We start from the raw sequence: 22,760 nt of genomic DNA, 5'->3' as shown, positions 1-22,760 counted from the left end.
ATCTCACCCCGTGGGGTCAAAATGATCACAAGAACGGTGAGCAAAAATCCCAGAACCACACAGGGGGACCTAGTGAATGACTTGCAGAGAGCTGGGACTAAAGTAAAAAGCCTACCATCAGTAACACACTACGCCACCAGGGACTCAAATCCTGCAGTGCCAGACGTGTCCCCCTGCTTAAGCCAGTACATGTCCAGGCCCGTCTGAAGTTTGCTAGAGAGCATTTGGATGATCCAGAAGAAGATTCGGTGAATGTCATATGGTCAGATGAAACCAAAATATAACTTTTTGGTAAAAACTCAACTCGTCTCCTGGAGTGGCCTAGCCAGTCTCCAGATCTCAACCCCATAGAACATCTTTGGAGGGAGTTGAAAGTCTGTGTTGCCCAGCAACAGCCCCAAAACGTCACTGCTCTAGAGGAGATCTGCAAGGAGGAATGGGCCAAAATACCAGCAACAGTGTGTGAAAACCCTGTGAAGACTTACAGAAAACATTTGACCTCTGTCATTGCCAACAAAGGGTATATAACAAAGTATTGAGATAAACTTTTGTTATTGACCAAATACTTATTTTCCACCATAATTTGCAAATAAATTCATAAAAAATCCTACAATGTGATTTTCTGGATTTTTTTTCTCGTTTTGTCTGTCATAGTTGAAGTGTACCTATGATGAAAATGACAGGCCTCTCTCATCTTTTTAAGTGGGAGAACTTGCACAATTGGTGGCTGACTAAATACTTTTTTGCCCCACTGTATATTGTACAGTGGGGTACATTAGATATATACATAAGTACATTAGACACAGGCACATGCATGCACACATGAACACACAAATGTACGCAGATACACACACACACACACACACTGCATGCACACGTTCTTTACGCAAACATCAGTCCAAATCAATTGTCTTAGCAGTAAACTTACTGTGTCACTGTGTGAATGTTGACTTCAACTCTGAGATCTACATGCTAGAACTCTTTCACACTCTAGGCTGGCTCAATTTATAATGCAATACCTTGTGTTGGATGGCATTTTGGATTCTTTTTGATGTAGCCTAGATCTCAATTGACGTAGAAATGACTTAAACCAAATCGAAACTGTGTAGAAATTATAATGAACCTACATTTAGTCTCGTCACTCTGTCCAGCTTGCTAACAGTCATGGAAACGAGAGCTAGACAGTCAGGGACCATCAAAAATGGAAAAAGTGATAGTTAGAGGACAATTTTGAGCATTGTTTTACGGCAAGGAAATATAATAAATGTTTAATGTTGCCCTCCAGCCCTCTGTGAATTGTGAATTCGGCCCGTGGGGAAATTGAGTGTGACACCGCTGGCCCTAAACCATCTAAACTGGAACTATGCTGGTCTATGCTGTTGTTTTCAGCAGGGAGGACAAGCTATTGATTAAAAGGGTGTGTTCCATCATAAGTTGTTGAACAGTGACAGACCACTCAGGAATAAGCTCCACTCCAAGACGTCTACTGAATATTGTCCACCGACACTCATCTTTACCTGAGGCCTTAGTTTAATTACACAACTGTAAGAAAGCAGGGGATATTATCATAGTACAGTTTCATATCTCTGTCAAATGTAAAGTTTTCAAAGGCTTACTCCTGATAGGTGATCTAGGCGATTTTGTCGGTCATCGTCAGCGTGGAACATATTTGATTTATAAATCGCTCCACAGCAGTGCACTCACTTCCAAAAATTGAACAGCAATTACTTAGTCATATCAAACACCTCATTGATTCATTCAGAGGGAGCAATGTCGAAAGAGGATTTCAGGGAAACTACCCAAATAGCTTACTGAAACACTACCTGTTAAAACCCTCGAGACATGCCAGTGTAAATTACCGAGTAGTCCTTTAGCAAATTCAAATCCGACATTTTGGCTGTCTTCAAACGCTTTGTCTCTAGACATCATTAGTCTGCATTTCCTACATCCTTCAAACCTCTACAAAACCAATATCCACAGTACATCCTGTTGTTATTGTCAGGCGCTCCATAGAGGCGTGTGTATTTGTATGTGTGTGTGTGTGCATGCACTTGGAAATGACTGTCTATCTGCTAAAACCAGTGTCTGCTCCTCTGTGACCCAATCGCCATATCACCTGACCCCATATCTGTATGTACTTTAGCTAACCCCTCTGACATACAGTACCAGTCAAAAGTTTGGACACACCTACTCATTCAAGAATTTATCTTTATTTTTACTATTTTCTACGTTATAGAATAATAGTGAAGACATTAAAACTATGAAATAACACGTTTGGAATCATGTAGTAACCAAAAATAATATTGAATATTTGAGATTCTTCAAAGTAGCCACCCTTTGCCTTGATGACAGCTTTGTACACTCTTGGCATACCAGCTTCACCTGGAATGCTTTTTCAACAGTTCCCACATATGCTGAGCACTTGTTGGCTGCTTTTCCTTCACTCTGCGGTCCAACTCATCTCAAACCATCTCAAATTGGGTTGAGGTCTGGTGATTGTGGAGGACAGGTAATCTGATGCAGCACCACATCACTCTCCTTCTTGGTCAAATAGCCCTTACACAGCCTGGAGGTGTGTTGAGTCATTGTTAAGTGTGCCTTTAATTATAAATAAATCACTGACAGTGTCACCAGCAAAGCACCCTCACACCTCCTCCTCCATGCTTCACGGAGGGAACCACACATGCAGAGATCATCTGTTCACCTACTCTGCGTCTCACAAAGACACGCCGGTTGGAACCAAAATATTAAATTTGGACCAAAGGACAGATTTCCACCGGTCTAATGTCCATTGCTTGTTTCTTGGCCCAAGCAAGTCTCTTCTTCTTAGTGGTGTCCTTTAGTAGTTGTTTCTTTGCAGCAATTTGACCATGAAGGCCTGATTCACGCAGTCTCCTCTGAACAGTTGATAATGAGATGTGTCTGTTACTTGAACTCTGTGAAGCATTTATTTGGGCTGTAATTTCTGAAGCTGATAACTCTAATAAACGTATCCTCTGCAGTAGAGGTAACTGTTGGTCTTCCTTTCCTGTGGCGGTCCTCATGAGAGCCTGTTTCATCATAGGACTGACCTTCATGTCTTAAAATAATGATTAATTGTAATTTCTCTTTGCTTATTTGAGCTGTTCTTGCCATAATATGGACTTGGTCTTTTACCAAAAAGGGCTAACTTCTGTATACCAGCCCTACCTTGTCACAACACAACTGATTTGCTCAAACACATTAAGAAGGAACAAAATTCCCCAAAGTAATTTTTAACATTTTAAATGCATTCCAGGTGACTACCTCATGAAGCTGGTTGAGAGAATGCCAAGAGTGTGCAAAGCTGTCAATTAGGCAAATGGTGGCTACTTTGAAGAATCTGAAATATAAAATATATTTAGATTTGTTTAACAATTTTTTGGGTTACTACATGATTCCATATGTGTTATTTCATAGCTTTGATGTCTTCACTATTATCCTACAATGTAGAAAATAGTAAAATAAAGAAAAACCCTTGAATGAGTAGGTATGTTCAACCTTTTGACTGGTACTGTATGTGTGGCACGACAATGACAGACAGATCTCAGACCAGTGTATTCCCTATGTGGATTCACTACACAACAAAAACACCCACACCCCCTGCCTCCCTCACTGGAGCCGTAGTGCGCCATAGCAACCGGTTGCCTCCTCTATTGCTGAGGTTAATGTTCCCCACTGTGTTCCCGAAGCACTAACCTAACGTAGCAGGCGTAAAAACGGCATTTCTTTCTTTCGGGTCCTGACGAGAGGGAAAAACTCTCTGCGGAGGTTCTCTTCTGCACTGTTCAACCAGTCCAGTAAATGTGGAGGAGGAGTTAAGATGGAGGGTCGCCTTGGTAACGTCCAAAAGTGTAAGTTGCGTCACAGGCTCTCTTTCCATTTCCCCTGAAAACCGTATGCATCTGGTTGAGAATAATCCCCGCAGAGGGTGCTGAAACACAAACAATAAGAACTTTCATGTGCAACATTGGTGCTTTAATTGCAGCTGTTGTTACCATGGGAATGCTAAACTGCATAGCATGAGAATGCATGAGTGTTTGTGTAACTCAAGGTAGTCCTTTCTCCCTGTTATTTTTTTCTAGTTTAAAGATGTCTACCTTTTCCCCTAAAGCAAAACAGAGGTTATTACAACCGGTATTACAACCGATTGTATTGTTTTCGTTGTGGTACCTTAGCGGCTTCCCCATGACATCAACTGAAGCTTAGCAATCAATGGCTGGTCACCTGTGGCCTCATGCTGCTGTTTTGGGTGAATATGGACAAGAAGGGAGCATTCTTTGATGTAGTTTTATCTTTTGTGATGGGCTAGTGACCAAATCCTTTGTCTGTCTGCCATCTTAGGCTGTTAATAAAGCCAGTGGAATGTGGTAATCTTGCTGACTGCTCTACACGCTTATACAGGGGTGCAACTTTGGTTTTGGAAGGGGGGGGGGGGAACACTCCAAACAGCCTACCCAACACTCAGAGGCGTTCGTATAGTCCAAAAGCACACCGTTGCCTCGTTTTGTATTACATTCCAATGATACAATTGGGGGGGGGGGGGCAAAAATGCAATTTCAGAATGTGGGGAGCCCGTCCCCAGTGAAAGTTGTGCCCCTGCTCTTGTAAAAAAGGGCTCTTTGGCTGTCCCTACAGGATAACCCTTTTTGATTCCAGGAAGAACCCTTTTGGGTTCTATTCAGTACCCTCTGTGGAAAGGGTTCCACGTGGTTCCATCTGGAAACCTGTTGTTGAGCCTCGCACTTCAACGCTCTTAGTTGTTGCGGAAATTGACCCACGATACTGTTTCATTTCTGCGTCTATGTCATATCGCTGAGTCTGTCTTCAAACTGTAATTCAACGATAGTTGATTAGTTGATTACTGTATAAATGCTTGCGTTTTTACTGGTTTTACTGTGTACATCCATTGTGGGATAGAGATAGATGAGTACTTCTTTAGCGTGGTTGAAACTATTCAATCCTGGCAATGGTAGCTGGACACAGTTCATAGGGGAGAATTTCACAGTAATCGTTCCCCTACTAATTTAATAAGTAAAGATGACACTGTATTTGAATTTGAAACACAATAGAAATGCATTACACAGATTCCGCATACACTATGGGAAAGGGATCACCTGAACTAATACTGACATCTAAACCTACCTATGTTGGTGAACTTCTGACCTGTACTCTTCTTACTCTTAATTCTACAACTCTTTTATTGTAGTGTAGGTCGGGGAAAGTGAGCGAGGCAACCCAATCTGGCAACTGACACAGAGCAGCAAGGCATTGCGACACAAGAAGGAGGCCATGTTGGATTTGTGATAATCCTTCTGAATAATACAACAATGGCAGCAGCAACCAACCGCTGTTGAATAGGGCCATTATTCTCTTGTCGCTTTCACAACTTCGCTCGTAATCTGCCTAGATGGCAAACCTATTCCAAAAGCATGGCTAGGCTACTTATTTACCCTCCTCTGTTATTTAGCTCTCCTTTATATCTTATTCAAGCCACGTAAAGAGCCTACTGTGATGCCTACATTATGTCAGCATTGTCGGAATGATGGGAATAAGAACAGGAGTAAATGTGAGGGGAGGGAGGGAGGGAGGGAGACTCACTAGATTCTCCGATGGATTCTCCAATTACATTGAATGAACTACAGGACAAAATACAAACCCTCCAACCCACAAAAGGCCTGTGGGGTTGATGGTATCTTAAATGAAATTATACCACAAATTCCAATTGGCTAAACTCTTTAACATCATCCTCAGCTCTGGCAAATTCCCCAATATTTGGAACCAAGGACTGATCACCCCAATCCACAAAAGTGGAGACAAATTTGACCCCAATAACTACTGTGGGATATGCGTCAAGAGAGAACTGCTTCATCATTAACAGCAGACTTGTACATTTCCTCAGCGAAAACAATGTACTGAGCAAATGTAAAATGGTCTTTTTAGCAAATTACCGTACGACAGACCACATATTCACCCTGCAGACCTTAATTGACAAACAAACAAACCAAAACAAGGGCAAAGTCTTCTCATGCTTTGTTGATTTCCAAAAAGGTTTCCACTCAATTTGGCATTAGGGCCTGCTATAGAAATTGATGGAAAGTTTTGTTGGGGTAAAACTATATGACATTATAAAATCCATGTACACAAACAACAAGTGTGCGGTTAAAATTTGCAAAAAAACACACGCATTTCTTTCCACAGGGCCGGGGATGAGACAGGGATGCAGCTTATATATCAACAAATTGGCGAGGGCACTAGAACGGTCTCCAGCACCCGGCCTCACCCTACTAGAATCTGAAGTTAAATATCTACTGTTTGCTGAAGATCTGATGCTTCTCTCTGCAACCAAGGAGCATCACGGAGATCTTCTGCACAGATTATGTCAGACCTGGGCCCTGACAGTAAATCTCAGTAAATCTCTCCATAGCAAAGCCATCACCTAAAGGGAAATGAACCTGGAGAAGAGCCCCCTAAGCAAGATGATCCTGGGGCTCTGTTCACAAACACAAACAGACCCCACAGAGCCCCAGGACAGCAACACAATTAGACCCAACCAAATCATGAGAAAACAATAAGTTAATTACTTGACACATTGGAAAGAATTTACTAAAAAACAGAGTACACTAGAATGCTATTTGGCCTGAAACAGAGAGTACAAAGTATAAATTCAACCTATATTTATGTTAATGTTTTTCTCCTTTTATTACTTTAACTATTTGCACATCATTACAACACTGTATATTAACATAATATGACATTTGTAATGTCTTTCTTCTTTTGGAACTTTTGTGAGTGTAATATTTACTGTACATTTTCTATTGTTTATTTCACTTTTTTTTATTATCTATTTAACTTGCTTTGGCAATGTAAACATATGTTTCCCATGCCAATAAATCCACAGAGACAGAGAGAGAGAGAGAGAGAGAGAGAGAGAGAGAGAGAGAGAGAGAGAGAGAGAGAGAGAGAGAGAGAGAGAGAGAGAGAGAGAGAGAGAGAGAGAGAGAGAGAGAGAGAGAGAGAGAGAGAGAGAGAGAGAGAGAGAGAGAGAGAGAGAGAGAGAGAGAGAGAGAGAGAGAGAGAGAGAGAGAGAGAGAGAGAGAGAGAGAGGGAGAGAGGGAGAGAGAGAGAAATGAAACAGAGAGAGACGCAAAGAAGGGCCCTGTACACTGAAGTAAACAAACCCTGTGGCACACTGTGGTGAGTGTTGGTGATTAAAGAGAATTATGCAGGGCCTGAAAAAGCTTGGTCGGCATTTTGATCTGTTCTCTGCAACCGCTCCAGATTTTGATCTGCAACCTCTTCTCCAGGGGAAGAGGGGGAAGAGGAGAAGAGAGGACAAGGGGAGGAGGGGAGGGATAACAAGGTTTTACCACTGCACTCTACATCTAATTATTTGTTTAGGGAGGCATTTCTTCCTTCCGTTCTTCCTTCCTGTCCCGATGGAAGCCAAACCAAGACCAGGGCTGCATCTTTATGTTTTGCTATTGACAGCTGGGGGCGGATGTGTTGAAACTGCAGAAGTTGCCTAGGATGAGTATAACTACAGTAATGTCTCTATTATTGGGGAGAGGTCTGCAATGATAGGACAGATGTAAAAAATGACAGGGAGCGCAAAACAAACCATTCGTCAGTATCCTCTTGAAAATGAACAGTATCATTACGACCATCAGAGATTTTTGTGGTAACATAGCGTTTGTGTGTTTCGTTTGTGTGTGATTCCTCATAGATTCGTAGTGTGTTTCTCTTAAAATAGGAAATACTCATGTGGACTAGAGTATGTGACTTCCATTTATTTTGACACAAGTCAAGGCTGTGTCTGATGTGCAATGCATGCCTGACCTCAGAGTTCCTTATAGCCTTTGCTGTGTTTGTGATCTGTCTCTATGGTGATGTGAGTACAGAACTACTTACCCGTCTGTGCCACCAGAGCTATAGTGTTATGGAGTGGAATTCGTAGAAGTTTCTCCCAGCCACTATTAGAGGGTCACATGTTCTCTTTCTTTTTTGTTCAAAATAATATTTTATTTAAAAAATATTTTTTATTTTTATTTGAACAAATATGATAGATTCATTCATATGAATACAAATCTGTTTTCACATCAATACATGGGTTCGTTAAGAGACTACTTAACATCCTTTACATACTTAACATCCTTTACATACTTAACATCCTTTACATACTTCATAGTGTCCAGCTTTCTTCTTCTTTTTTAGAATTCCGTTTGGATATGTTTCAAAAGAAAGTTATGTTATGGTCGTCATACATCATCATGCATCTTGTCCTCCAAATCTTATTGTTCACCATGCATATTGTTGTCCACCTTAGATATTCAGTATTGTCGTCCATGTTAGGATCAAAAAACGCCAGCCTCCCCCTGTGCTAGAGGAGCAATAGAGGAGCAATAGAGAACAGATGAGGAAGGCCCACCCCCACACTTGTGCTATTTCATGAATTACCTGGAATTACCTGGAATTACCTGGACCAGATGCGACTTTTGTTAACTAAATCAGGTGAAACATGAGCTGAAAACTGGACTTTATGGTTTGGATCTGTTTTATAGGTTTTTTTAATGGTCTCTGGTAGGGTAGGGTAGGGTAGGGTAGGGTAGGGTAGGGTAGGGTAGGGTAGGGTAGGGTAGGGTAATCATACCCTTGATCTATGGTTATGAGAAAACAATATTATAGTGGGAGGCAGTAAATGATGCAGGGTCGTTGTGTCTCCAAATTTGCCGTACAGTCACTCCTAATGGAGCTGATTAAATTGATGAACTGCACTCTAATTGCACAGATCATCTCTGAGTTACATATCACGCCCTCGTTAGGGAATGATGCCTCGTTAGCAAGTGATGACATGGGGAAAAGGAACTCTAGTGCAGGGGTTCTCAAACCTTTTGGGGTCGGGGACCCGTTTTATGATAGCAAATTTATCAGGGACCCCCTCATAATCAGAACACAACTCGAGTCAGGGGCGCTACTTTGGTTTTAGAAGTGGGGGGGCATAATTATTATTATTGTATATATATTGTTTATCCAGTTGGATAAATACTCCAAACAGCCTATCTGACCGCACGGAGGCGTCCACATTGTCCTGAAGCGCACTGCTGCCTTGTTTTGTATCACATTCCAGAAATAGCAAACAAGGAGTTTCAATATGCCTTTGGTAGTGAATGGCAGGACGAACCAAGTCTCAGGCCCTGGGGAAGAACATTTATAAGGCCCGTCTCTTGGCATCGGAGAGGAAATGTTGTGGTTTTCAAGCTAATTTCCTGTAATTTTGCACATTTTGTCATGGGGCAGAGAGATGTTTTGTTGTTGCAGCTCTAAAGCTAATATCCTGCAATTCTACATATTTTGCCTTGAGGCAGAGAAAACTTTGTAGTTTTAAAGTTTAAATTGCAGTGCTTTTATGTTTGGGAGTACAATAACTATTGAGTTTAAACATTTTATAATTGTTGGAGTACTGCAGTGGAAACCAATATCCCTGTGAGCCTCCCAGGCCCATGTTGCCCTTGGTTAAGAACCTACATTGTAGATGAATGATTGTGTTATTGTATTACACCCTTTAAACTTATTTCACAGATATGTATGTTTCATCTGTTTTTGTTAGTAATATTCAGTTTAAAAAAAATGTAGTGCATACAGTATATCAATTTTGGGATATGGCCTTTTATTTGACCTTTATTTAACTAGGCAAGTCAGTTAAGAACAAATTCTTATTTTCAATGACGGCCTAGGAACAGTGGGTTAACTGCCTGTTCAGGGGCAGAACGACAGATTTGTACCTTGTCAGCTGGGGGGTTTGAACTTGCAACCTTCCATGTTACTAGTCCAACGCTCTAACCACTAGGCTACCCTGCCTTGGACCCCTAGTCCATGGAGGTACTGCAGGGGTAGTCCACGGCAATATAAAAGTATATATATATATGCATTACGACTTGGAGAACCCATGCTCTAGTGCACTTCTCTGACAATTTACAAGTTTGATGCATTGCGATAGGTTGAGACGGTGAGATGAACAATAAGCTATCCAACACAATGAGGGAAGGATAGTGTTCTGAGAAGAAATGCCACTGTCTCCATCAGTCTGTCAGTCGGTTAGTGGCAGTCCGTCAACTGCTCTGTGTCCCCTTTGTTATATAAAATCAGTGGACAAACTGTACTGCCAACCTTCCTAGTTATACTAGTGGAGTTGCTTTGAAGGGTTGTTGATGTGACTTCCTCAGATCGTACAGTTCCTGCTGCCCCCCCCCCCCCCTGTGACTCTACCCCAGAGAGATAAGAGGTAGAGAGAGAGACGAAGGGGAGGTGAGATGCTGTCTCCACTGTCAGAAAGAAAATTGACAGGGAATTCACTGACAGTGGTGAGATTGCTTTGGAAAGGATGTGAGGCATTTCATCTCTCTCTGTATTGCTTTCCTCTAGACTACTTTTTCTCTAGGTTCTTTTGCTCATGCTTCCGGTGAACATCTCTATTCTCTCACACTCTCTCTCTCTTTATGTGTTTGTTTTCCTTACGAGCTGATCAATGGTGACTAATCAAATGAAAACCACTGCACTCTCCCAAAGGGTTAGTATGTGTATACAACCAGCGAGTATAGATATACAAACGATATAGTAGCTCCGCACTCAAAAAAGTTGCTGCAAAGAGCTTACTTAAATATTCATTTTTGTCAAATGATTTTCACTGCACAGGGGGGGGGGGGGGGGGGGAAGTGGAACGGTGAGTAACCTGTAGTCCTAACTGTCCTCTTCTCTCCTGTGTCTGTCTCCAGCTATGCAGCAGGTTCTAGACACTTTGAGTGACAGCACCAGCTCCACCATGGCCAATGACCTGGACCTCATCTTCCTGAAGGGCATCATGGAGAGCCCTGTGGTGAGAATATACCTTTACCTACAGTATACCTACTTGTCTATGGATCTGTTGGGCTTGTCGGTATGAGGTTATAGCTTTCTTGTTGAGTTCTAGTTGTCTTCATATTCTTTGCTTTACATAGATGGAATTGCAATTCATGAATCGTTTGTTTAGTCAACTTATCAGTCTATTCTTGTCAGAAACTGTCTGCACTGGACTCAAATGTCTGTGAAATGACTATTTAACAAGTAGAAAAACATTTAGCCAAGAACAAAAGACACCTGCATTGTCATGGGTGTTTTGATTCAAGGACGTTATCAACTTTCTGTCTGAGACACAAAGTCACAACCTTATGAGGCACAAAGTTCACCAAAAAGCACAAAGAAGCTACTTTCTTGTGAGAGAAGAGATACCAAAACAAAAACTTGCCTTATCGACTTTTCTTTTTAATGACGACTGCTACTAGTTTTCCAACATATAATGGATGCATGTTCTTCGTTTTACACTTTGAGGTTTTCAACTTTTGAAGAGACTGAGGCTGGAGGGAAGGAGGAGGGGAGGGATAAAGGGAGTTTGGAGTAGCAGACTGGCTATTGAGAGCAGCGCCCCACTGAGCTCCGGGTTCGGTCTTTTTTTTATCCCCGATTTTAAACCTTTTCCCGAAAAGAAAGGAGCATGATTCCAAATTCAGCGCCCTTAAAAAAAAAGAATTTTCCAAAAGCTACTAGAATGAAAAGTCCACAATCGATAAACAAAATAATAAAACCTCAATTTAAGTTTAGAACCTTGAGAAGGAAATGAACAAATCAACATTGACATTAACATTGTAATTATTACAATTACAATATAGTCGTGATTGTTGCGCTATCTATTCTAATGCAGTTGAGGCCTAGGAACTGTCAGAAGCTCTGAGATTTTACAATCCTGGGGGATACTCTGTTCTTTGCCATGCTTTCAAAGAAAGAACAGACTCGCAGGCTCACTAATGCTGTGTGGTCTTTCTCTCTCTCTCTCCGATTCAGAGCATTCAGACAGACAGGGTTTTCTGGAAGCGAGAAGGAGATTAGAGCTCTTTGGGGAGCACTGCATCAAATGCATTCAGCTGCATCTCTCTCTCGCTCTCTCTCTGCTCTCCACCGCTTCTCTCAAGGCTGATTTATTTATTTTCTGGGAGAGATTTATTATCTGTGTGTGTGTGTCCCTTTTGTCTATCTATATATGGGAAGCTCCTAAAGGATTCATTCACAGATGCAAGCTGTACGAACACTGTCCTATGTTCAAGGACTTGAAACAGGCTTTTTGAACAGAGTGTACTGTTGCTTGCCATTGACCTCCAAGCAGGTCTATTGTATTATTCTTCATGGTATAGAGTATATGGAGTAGCTATGCCAAAATCCATTCACAAAGCAACAGTGCATCACGATCAATTATCAACATGGCAGCTACTGCTTGGCTCCTTATGTTGGAGTCATCAGAACTATTGAAGCATTGAAATAGCGCATCAGATCACAAGCGCGCAATTGCTCTCGCTCTCACTCACGTCTTGAGGTGGCCTATGTCTTTTGAACGAGACGACACAGACCTGGTATGCTACACTAAGGTTCCGCAGCTGTCCCCATAGCATAGGAGCATCGTTTGAAGAACCCTTTTTGGTTCAAGGTAGAACACTTTTGGTTCGGTTCCAATGTAGAACCGTTTCCACAGAGGGCTGTACATGGAAACCAAAGGGGTTCTACCTGGAACCAAAAAGGATTATCCTATGGGGACAATCGAAGAACCATTTTGGAAGAGTGTGTGCATACAGTACAATCCTCTCCGTGTTTGTTTTGTCAATGCTGCCATATAATAATTCAAATGTGCATATCAAGTAGCTTACAAAGCCAGACAACAACAACAGAGACTAAAGGTAGCTACAGTATTCTTGTCAATTTAGGTGGTCTACAGAATTGATTTTAAACGGGACAAAGACTTAATATGCACACGCAGTCCTTTCGCTCTATTTGGATTCCTCAGCCTCGCATATTTTCAATGTGCCTGTGAAGGAGCTTATAAAGCCAGACAACAACAGCAGAGACTAAAGGTAGCTATTCCAAGAGGGCTGAACCTTCTGGCTGTCTGTCTCCCAACCCCCTGATCTAAGCAGCAGTATTTGTGTTGTTCTGCTGTCCAAGGACCACTTTCTGACAGCTTGCTCCACAAGGTTGCCAGACCCTTGCCAAAGCACATTGAGTAAACCCAGTCTTCCTGCAGAAGAGTCCTACACAGTGTGTGTGTGTGTGTGTGTGTGTGTGTGTGTGTGTGTGTGTGTGTGTGTGTGTGTGTGTGTGTGTGTGTGTGTGTGTGTGTGTGTGTGTGTGTGTGTGTGTGTGTGTGTGGGTGTGTGGGTGTGTATGTGTCTCTTTGAGCGTGTGTCTGTTTTTCTGTCTGTCTGTCTGTCCGTCCGTCCGTCAGTCCGTTTCGTCCATCCGTCCGTCTGTCAGCCTGTGTGTGTTTCTGCGTCCGAGCAAGTGTTTGTGTGTACTCATATCCTGTTCAACAGCAGGGGCGCGTTCCCTTCCGTCACGTAAACAAACAGCCATAGCTGCCAGACCAGACAACAGGCCCATGGGAGCATGTCTCTGTGGGATTGACTGTCTCTGTAAATCTACCCATAAAACAACATGGCTATTTGTGTCTGTTTGGGAGTAACGTAGCAGGGCGGTGGAATGTTAAATGATATCTGATCTATTTTTATAGGCTGTGCAGCAGCAGATTAACTGCTATGTATTGATATCCTTATTTGAGTTGTTTTCTCAGTGTTCTTATTCATTTCTCTTGTGCTAATTTGGGTCAGCATTGTAGTTACGCTGTACTTGCCTCAACACTGTAACACTGCCTCAGCACTGTAAACTGCCTCAGCACTGTAACACTGCCTCAACACTGTAACACTGCCTCAGCACTGTAACACTGCCTCAACACTGTAACACTGCCTCAACACTGTAACACTGCCTCAGCACTGTAACACTGCCTCAGCACTGTAACACTGCCTCAGCACTGTAACACTGCCTCAACACTGTAACACTGCCTCAACACTGTAACACTGCCTCAACACTGTAACACTGTAACACTGCCTCAACGCTGTAACACTGCCTCAGCGCTGTAACACTGCCTCAACACTGTAACACTGCCTCAGAACTGTAACACTGCCTCAGAACTGTAACACTGCCTCAACACTGTAACACTGCCTCAGCACTGTAACACTGCCTCAACATTGTAACACTGCCTCAGCACTGTAACACTGCCTCAACACTGCCTCAACACTGTAACACTGCCTCAACACTGTAACACTGCCTCAACACTGTAATACTGCCTCAACACTGTAACACTGCCTCAAAACTGTAACACTGCCTCAACACTGTAACACTGCCTCAACACTGCCTCAGCACTGTAACACTGCCTCAACACTGTAACACTGCCTCAACACTGCCTCAGCACTGTAACACTGCCTCAACACTGTAACACTGCCTCAACACTGCCTCAGCACTGTAACACTGCCTCAACACTGTAACACTGCCTCAACACTGCCTCAGCACTGTAACACTGCCTCAACACTGCCTCAGCACTGTACCACTGCCTCAACACTGTAACACTGCCTCAACACTGTAACACTGCCTCAGCGCTGTAACACTGCCTCAACACTGTAACACTGCCTCAACACTGTAACACTGCCTCAGCACTGTACCACTGCCTCAACATTGTAATTACACTGTATCTACCGTATAAAGGTTGAAGCCAGCATAAGTTGATATAAAGTGGAACCATTTAATTAAGCACTATGCAGCATTTCAAACTTCTAAATTAATTAGAGGGTTTTCTGTTAATGGGAAATAAACACTTGGAGATTGAGGGGCAGGAGCGAGCACATTATGATTTAGTTCATAAGTCCCACATGGTTGGTGGGCCAGAGGCCAGTCGTGTTATAAAGGTGAGGACATGTTCAGTAAAGTAGGACCAGTGCCCTCAGTGCAAAAGACAAAGTGAAATATTCATATAAACTAAAATATTGATGCTCCATAGCACAGGGAGAAAACACATAGTGTATCTGATTGTTTTAGGGCAGACATATTTTTCAGTGAAGTCGTGACTCAAAGTGTGTTTGTTGCTGCATGGGAGTTGCACTGTGTTTCTTTAGATGTTTTCTGTGGTTTTACAGGACAGTGACTTTATTGCTAGAAAGTAACTGAGTTCATAGTAAATACTCTGTGACTCTTTGTTCGGCCTAAGTGCCTTGCGGGATTTGCCATATATTTGCTCTAATTTGGTACTATTGGTCCTGTGTGGCTCAGTTGGTAGGAGCATGGCGCTAGGAATGCCAGGGTCCTGGGTTTGAATACTAAAATGTATGTACTCACTGCACTGAAAGTTGCTTTGGATAAACGTGTCTGCTAAATAGTACGTATAAATAATTACTGCAATGGGCTAAAATGACCAACAAAGATGGCTAGTTATTAACAATAACTTTTTGACCTTCAGTTCCCGTCTCCCTGCTACCCGCAGGCCCATGAGAACCTGGAGGAGTCCAGGCTGGAGGCGGTGAGTGACAACAACATGGAGCTGGTGCAGGACATCCTGAAGGAGCTCACTCCCCTCACGCACAGGAGCAAGGCCGCAGACGAACTGGCGTGCATACTGAAGGAGCCACACTTCCAGGTCTGCACGCTCGACGGTTTTGTTTATGCTCGATATCATAGCTGATCTAGGATCACGCAATCTGTCCATGCAATCTTATTCATCATGATCTAAAAGGCTAAACTGATCCTAGATCAGCACTCCAACTCTGCGACTTCTACTCCATTCTCAAAGAAATCCCTTATTGAAGGGAAACTGTTCTAACTGGTGTTGCTACCATGGGTGCCATGCTAATTTGCTTAATGTATCCAATGCAGTCTTCTTAAGATCAGTTGTGAATATTACTGTCTTACTCGAACAATTCTATCGTACAGTATGTGCCATGCAATCATCCACATCTTGATCCTCTGTCCCTATTGGTCCACAGTCTCTCATGGAAACCCATGATTCGGTGGCCTCCAAGACCTTTGAGACTCCTCCTCCCAGCCCCTGTTCCTTCATGGACGCTGCCTTCAACAACCAGCCTGTGCCCCCAGATGCAGTCAGGATGGTGGGCATCCGCAAGGTGTCTGGAGAGCACCTGGTAAGACTCAAGGATGGACAAGAAATGCTGGACACCATGGCAGCCATTTTGAAATGGCTTTACAGTGGTTTACATGTGCAACTGTGTGTTGAGTTGTGGTGTGGTTCTTTATGAAACTGAAAAACAAAATGGTGGTCCTTGTTAAACCTTTGTTAGTACTTCTAGTCATGGTCCTGGATGTTTTCCTCTTCTTTGACTCGGCTCAGGTAGATAAAAACCAATGGTAAAATAAAGGGCTACATCTTTGTCTTTGTAGGGTGTGACATTTCGGGTGGAGAGTGGAGAGCTGGTGATCGCCCGCATCCTTCATGGCGGGATGATCGACCAGCAGGGCCTCCTCTACGTGGGTGACATTATCAAGGAGGTGAATGCAAAAGAGGTGGGCAATGACCCCAAGGTGCTCCAGCAGATGCTAAAGGAGGCCAGCGGCAGCGTGGTGCTCAAGATCCTCCCCAGCTACCAGGAGCCTCACACCCCACGCCAGGTGAGTTGAGCCCTGGCCCTTTGATCCCTCGGTGTACCCCATACATTGACCCATATGACCTCAGCAACAGCTGCTGAAATTCCTAGGGTCCTATGATTCATTCTAATTGAAACCCTAGCCCATATCGTTTTTTTTCATTAGATCTGAAAGCATTGGATAGGTGTATCCAATATGCCCCAAAAGATCCACTTAGTCTGTCAGAGTACAGTTAGAGCTATTACCATATTTCTTATACCTATCAAATCTTTTCAGATCTATATGCAATTCAAAAGGATTGGTTGCTGGGAAAGTTTAACAGAAAATATTTTTGCATTTGTTGTCAAATATTTAAAAAATTATAATTTGTCATAGAGTTTTGCTCTCACTTTAAAATGATTTGCTTACAAGTTTGGGGGTTTTACAATTCTATATATTATGCTTTCAATTGTTTGGTTTTTGATTTCAACATACATTATTTCACCCGTCCTGGAAAATATGTTTACATTCTCAACTTTATTTTTCATGTTCAAGATTGATTTTATTTTGAATTCAATACATATGGCGTGAAAATGACCCCATATAATCCTACTAAATTATTTTCTCTCATGAATAATGAATTAGCTACTGGAGTGAGTAGGATTTAGAGCAAACCAAAAACAACCTGGGGAAAACAACTGATCTGTACAGTAGATCTGTTTCAACTAGAAAGAAAAGGTTATCGATGTATGATTTCCAGCCACATCCTCAGTATTTCAGCTGACAAAAACGTTGTATATAAGAGTGTTTAATAAGAGTTTCACACCATTTGCAAGAGTTTTAACTTTTGCAGTAAGTAAGTTATTCAAAATAGTGGATTGTTCCCCTAAGTATTCACCCTGAATGAATACACCCAAAACACATTACTGGATACTATTAGTTATTTTAAACAACCCCTTTCCATTTAGAGGCCCAGCCTTTAAATTTGTTGTTGGTATAGTGTCCTTAGCTCTGTGAGTGTTTGGTCACAGGGTCTCAAAGGAGCCAAAGAGTGTTATAGACTGAGTGTACTCAGCGACAGAATGGCCCAAATGAAAGCGAAGAAAGAAAAGGTCACAGGACAGGACACCTGTCTCAAATAACAGTAATTCATGTCATGCCAATAACCCACAGCTCTGTACTGTCTATCCCATTCCACTAACTAGCGAAGGCCCAATATGAGCTGGACAGAGGCCCTGGGCCAGACGCCCTTTTGAAAGAGTGCCTTTGAATCGGCCCCTCATGGCTGACTGGATAACATCAGGTCTGGGCTATTCGTTTGAAATATTTTGGGGCGTATTTCAAAAGGTTCGGACAACAAATTTTGAGTGGTTACTCCCTTGAATGTCTTCCTGACGACCGACGCGGGTTCATTTGGAAGTAGTTTGATTGCCGGAGGCGACTTCAAGCTGTCCAAGCAGAGAGCTGCTGCAGAATGTTATCTCTGAGAGGGAGAGAGATTACAGATTAGATGCTGTTGTCTGTATAGACATTTCCCTTGCATCAGAAAACTGCTCCATCATCACAGCACATTGCCAATCATGAGAAAAACTGTTCGTCAAAACACAATTCCATTCCATATAAGGATCTATGTGCAGGTGGGTGCTACAGTACATGTTGATAGTAGATGATACATTCCCCTTAAGTGCAAAATAAATCCAGTCCAGTAAAGAGATGTTCAACTCCGTGTATTACACAGTATCAACAATAACCGCCTCTCTGTACTGTGTGCGGGTGTATGCTGAGGTGACCGAAGTAAGTAGACAACATATTTTACCCAGTGCCCTCTCCATCTTCCTCAGGCCTATGTGAAGTGTCACTTTGACTACGACCCGTCCCATGACAACCTAATCCCCTGTAAGGAGGCAGGCCTGGGCTTCAGCAGTGGAGACATCCTGCAGATCTTCAATCAGGAGGACCTCAACTGGTGGCAGGTCAGTCACTTCTGAATGGACAACCCCTCTTAAATCGTTCACTTGATCCCGTTTATCCCGAATAGTTTTCAATGTGTTGTTGTTTAAAATGGTGACAGGACAGCTTTATATGCATTTCTTTTCATCACAGGCATGTCACCTGGAGGGGGGCAGTGCAGGCCTCATCCCCAGCCAGCTCCTGGAGGAGAAGAGGAAGGCTTTTGTCAAGAGAGATCTGGAGCTGGTTACAACAGGTGCTGTATATTATATATGCGTCATTCCTGATACCGTATTATAACCCATACGGGCTGGAAGACACAAAGTAGCTTGACATCTTCTACACGCTAAAGATAACGCTCTGAATGCACAAGTTGAACACGTTTACTCCTCTGACATCTGTCGTGGAAATAACACAAGACACTGAAGAACTGAAACAGAGATAAGCGATGATACTTTATTATTGTCTGAATGCACAACAACATGGTCCACAAGAAGAAGAAACAGAAAAAAAACCATGAAGCATAAATGGAGACTAAAGGAAGATTTGTTGCTCTGGGTGTTTTGCGCTGTGCACTGTGCACGTGTACGCTTTAGGCCTCTGCATGTCCCCCAGTCAACCTTCAAGACGGTTGTTTCATCAGTGAAGAGGGACTAGCAAATAAGCAGCAGGCTTAGAGAGGAATGACTCAGACAGGCGGGCTGATTCAATCTGTTCCTCGTTAAGCTCATTCTAAACAGAGGGGCCAGGTCACATTCATACTGTAGTGTCCTCTGTCTGTCTGTAGCACACCAGTACACGTGGTGGGTGGTGAGTCAGCCTGCAGCCTTGCCTGCAGCTGCTTCCCTTCACTTCACTTGTGGCTCAGTTGGTAGCGCGTGGTGCTTGCAACGCCAGGGTCGTGGGTTCAATTCCTACAGGGGGACCAGTACAATAATGTCTGAAAATGTATGCAAGTCACTCTGGATAAGAGAATCTACAGTTGCTAAGCCAGTCTGCTAAGGTGCTAAGACTCCTCTTGAGTCTGTTGTAGACACATATGGGGCACTTTTGGGGGGTATTCATGCAGTATATGATATAATTATACACTGCTCAAAAAAATAAAGGGAACACTTAAACAACACAATGTAACTCCAAGTCAATCACACTTCTGTGAAATCAAACTGTCCACTTAGGAAGCAACACTGATTGACAATAAATTTCACATGCTGTTGTGCAAATGGAATAGACAACAGTTGGAAATTATAGGCAATTAGCAAGACACCCCCAATAAAGGAGTGGTTCTGCAGGTGGTAACCACAGACCACTTCTCAGTTCTTATGCTTCCTGGCTGATGTTTTGGTCACTTTTGAATGCTGGCGGTGCTTTCACTCTAGTGGTAGCATGAGACGGAATCCACAACCCACACAAGTGGCTCAGGTAGTGCAGCTCATCCAGGATGGCACATCAATGCGAGCTGTGGCAAGAAGGTTTGCTGTGTCTGTCAGCGTAGTGTCCAGAGCATGGAGGCGCTACCAGGAGACAGGCCAGTACACCAGGAGACGTGGAGGAGGCCGTGGGAGGGCAACAACCCAGCAGCAGGACCGCTACCTCCGCCTTTGTGCAAGGAGGAGCACTGCCAGAGCCCTGCAAAATGACCTCCAGCAGGCCACAAATGTGCATGTGTCTGCTCAAACGGTCAGAAACAGACTCCATGAGGGTGGTATGATGGCCCGACGTCCACAGGTGGGGGTTGTGCTTACAGCCCAACACCGTGCAGGACGTTTGGCATTTGCCAGAGAACACCAAGATTGGCAAATTCGCCACTGGCGCCCTGTGCTCTTCACAGATGAAAGCAGGTTCACACTGAGCACATGTGACAGACGTGACAGTCTGGAGACGCCGTGGAGAACGTTCTGCTGCCTGCAACATCCTCTAGCATGACCGGTTTGGCGGTGGGTCAGTCATCGTGTGGGGTGGCATTTCTTTGGGGGGGCCGCACAGCCCTCCATGTGCTCGCCAGAGGTAGCCTGACTGCCATTAGGTACCGAGATGAGATCCTCAGACCCCTTGTGAGACCATATGATGGTGGGGTTGGCCCTGGGTTCCTCCTAATGCAAGACAATGCTAGACCTCATGTGGCATGAGATGAAGGCATTGATGCTATGGACTGACCCACCCGTTCCCCAGACCTGAATCCAATTGAGCACATCTGGAACATCATGTCTCGCTCCATCCACCAACGCCACGTTGCACCACAGACTGTCCATGCTCCTCATCAGGAGCATGCCCAGGAGTTGTAGGGAGGTCATACAGGCACGTGGAGGCCACACACACTACTGAGCCTCATTTTGACTTGTTTTAAGGACATTACATCAAATTTGGATCAGCCTGTAGTGTGGTTTTCCACTTTAATTTTGAGTGTGACTCCAAATCCAGACCTCCATGGGTTGATAAATTTGATTTCCATTGATAATTTTTGTGTGATTTTGTTGTCAGCACATTCAACCATGTAAAGAAAAAAGTATTTAATAAGAATATTTCATTCACTCAGATCTAGGATGTGTTATTTTAGTGTTCCCTTTATTTTTTTGAGCAGTGTATAGAAAATGCCTAACCCAAGCTACTTGTATTGAATGTATGAATCAAACACACAACAGTGGCGTTGCCATGGTGCTACCGACTAAGCCATTGGAACCAGCATTCAGTTTAGGATTTTAATGTGATTGAGCCATATTTAAAAATCAGAAGTGATCATTGTCAAATGGCCAGCTCTTTTAATTCATCCCATCAACATATTGATCCACTGTGTCGATATCAAAGTCGTATTTATTTTCATAAAACAAACATCAAAAGGTTATGTCATGCCCATTGTTGTCCCCGCTTCAAACAAACGTCCTCAAAATCCACCTGCCGGCCAATACTGAGGAGACGACTGGGCAGTAACAGTGATTCCCAGTTGTACTGTTGTAATAAAATGGAGTGTCATCCTTACTGTAATGCAGAGGCATACTGCCATCTAGTGGTACATGCTACCTATTGCACCCTCAGCAGACCTGATTTACGATTCAGAACAGCAACACTCTAAAAGGCAACTGGCAGGCGCTGTTCATTAAATTGATAAAGATTCAATTGAAGTGGGCTGAGAAGTACTGAATGAAGACCGAACATTCTGTGTGTTGCTTTTCACAGGTCCTCTTTGTTCTGGAATGGGCGGGAAGAAGAAGAAAAAGATGATGTATCTAACGACCAAAAATGCAGGTGCGTTTTTTGTACCAACATGACCATTTGTGAACGTAACAATGTTTGAAACTGCGGCGAATGTAGTCTTTACTTGTTGTAAACATTATTATACAAACGTGTAAACTGTTGTCAATGCAGTATGCTAGATTGAGTAGGTGCAGCATGAATTCGACTAGGTAAAGTAATACCGTTAGTAAATGCGGATATATGATATGAATATGTTGATTGTTCAGAGTTTGATCGGCATGAGCTGAGGATCTACGAGGAGGTGGCCAAGGTTTCCCCGTTCCGTCGGAAGACGTTGGTTCTGATTGGAGCACAGGGAGTGGGCCGCCGTAGTCTGAAGAACAAACTGTTGGTGTCAGACCCCCTGCGCTATGGGACCACCATCCCCTGTGAGTAGTACTAACACTGACAGAGCTACGAAACACTGACACTTTGATGTACTCTGGTATTCTGTAAACAATGCCATGTTAGAAAAGTATACAAAAAACATAAACAATTTAAAAAGACAAAATACCTTTACTTTGTATGAGTTACAAAAACTACATTTTGTGATTCTGTGTGCGTTGTTCAGCACTGTATTTGTCAGTTGCTATACCTTAATGTACATGACCAAACAACAACCATCAATCTGTATTTATCACCAGCAGTGGTGTAAAGTACTTAAGTAAAAAATACTTTAAAGTACTACTTAAGTATTTTTGGGGGGTATCTCTACTTTACTTTACTACTATATTTTTGACAACTTTTACTTCACTACATTCCTAAAGGAAAATAATGTACTTTTTACTCCATACATTTTCCCTGACACCCAAAAGTACTCTTTACATTTTGAATGCTTAGCAGGACAGAAAATTGTCAAGAGAACATTCCTGGTCATCCCTACAGCCTCTGATCTGGCGGACTTACTAAACACAAATGTTTTTTTTGTAAATGATGTCTGAGTGTTGTAAACAATAGCCAGTGTATCCCTGGCTATCCTTCAATTTTAAAAAGAAGAAAATTGTGCCGTCTGGTTTGCTTAATATAAGGATTTGTTTTGTTATTCGTACTTTTACTTTTGATAATTAAGTATATTTTAGCAA

At 42.8% G+C, this 22,760-nt stretch overlaps 1 protein-coding gene across 2 annotated transcripts in view; it reads left to right on the top strand.

The window, feature by feature from the left end:
- The window catches only part of mpp2b (MAGUK p55 scaffold protein 2b), a 44,391-nt gene that overhangs the window by 17,518 nt on the left and 4,113 nt on the right, over positions 1 to 22,760 (top strand). Inside the window, exons 3-10 of one of the 2 annotated variants that reach the window (XM_020454583.2) lie at positions 10,791 to 10,891; positions 15,383 to 15,559; positions 15,906 to 16,061; positions 16,318 to 16,545; positions 18,342 to 18,473; positions 18,604 to 18,706; positions 21,622 to 21,690; positions 21,906 to 22,067. In XM_020454583.2, coding sequence (XP_020310172.1) covers positions 10,791 to 10,891; positions 15,383 to 15,559; positions 15,906 to 16,061; positions 16,318 to 16,545; positions 18,342 to 18,473; positions 18,604 to 18,706; positions 21,622 to 21,690; positions 21,906 to 22,067 — 1,128 coding nt within the window. The remainder of the gene's footprint in view (positions 1 to 10,790; positions 10,892 to 15,382; positions 15,560 to 15,905; positions 16,062 to 16,317; positions 16,546 to 18,341; positions 18,474 to 18,603; positions 18,707 to 21,621; positions 21,691 to 21,905; positions 22,068 to 22,760) is intronic. The other variant, XM_031799632.1, reaches the window with a different exon arrangement.

This window comes from Oncorhynchus kisutch, linkage group LG20, assembly GCF_002021735.2.
Source record: "Oncorhynchus kisutch isolate 150728-3 linkage group LG20, Okis_V2, whole genome shotgun sequence".
Taxonomy (NCBI): domain Eukaryota; kingdom Metazoa; phylum Chordata; class Actinopteri; order Salmoniformes; family Salmonidae; genus Oncorhynchus; species Oncorhynchus kisutch.
This window is presented reverse-complemented; position numbering and strand designations above follow the sequence as displayed.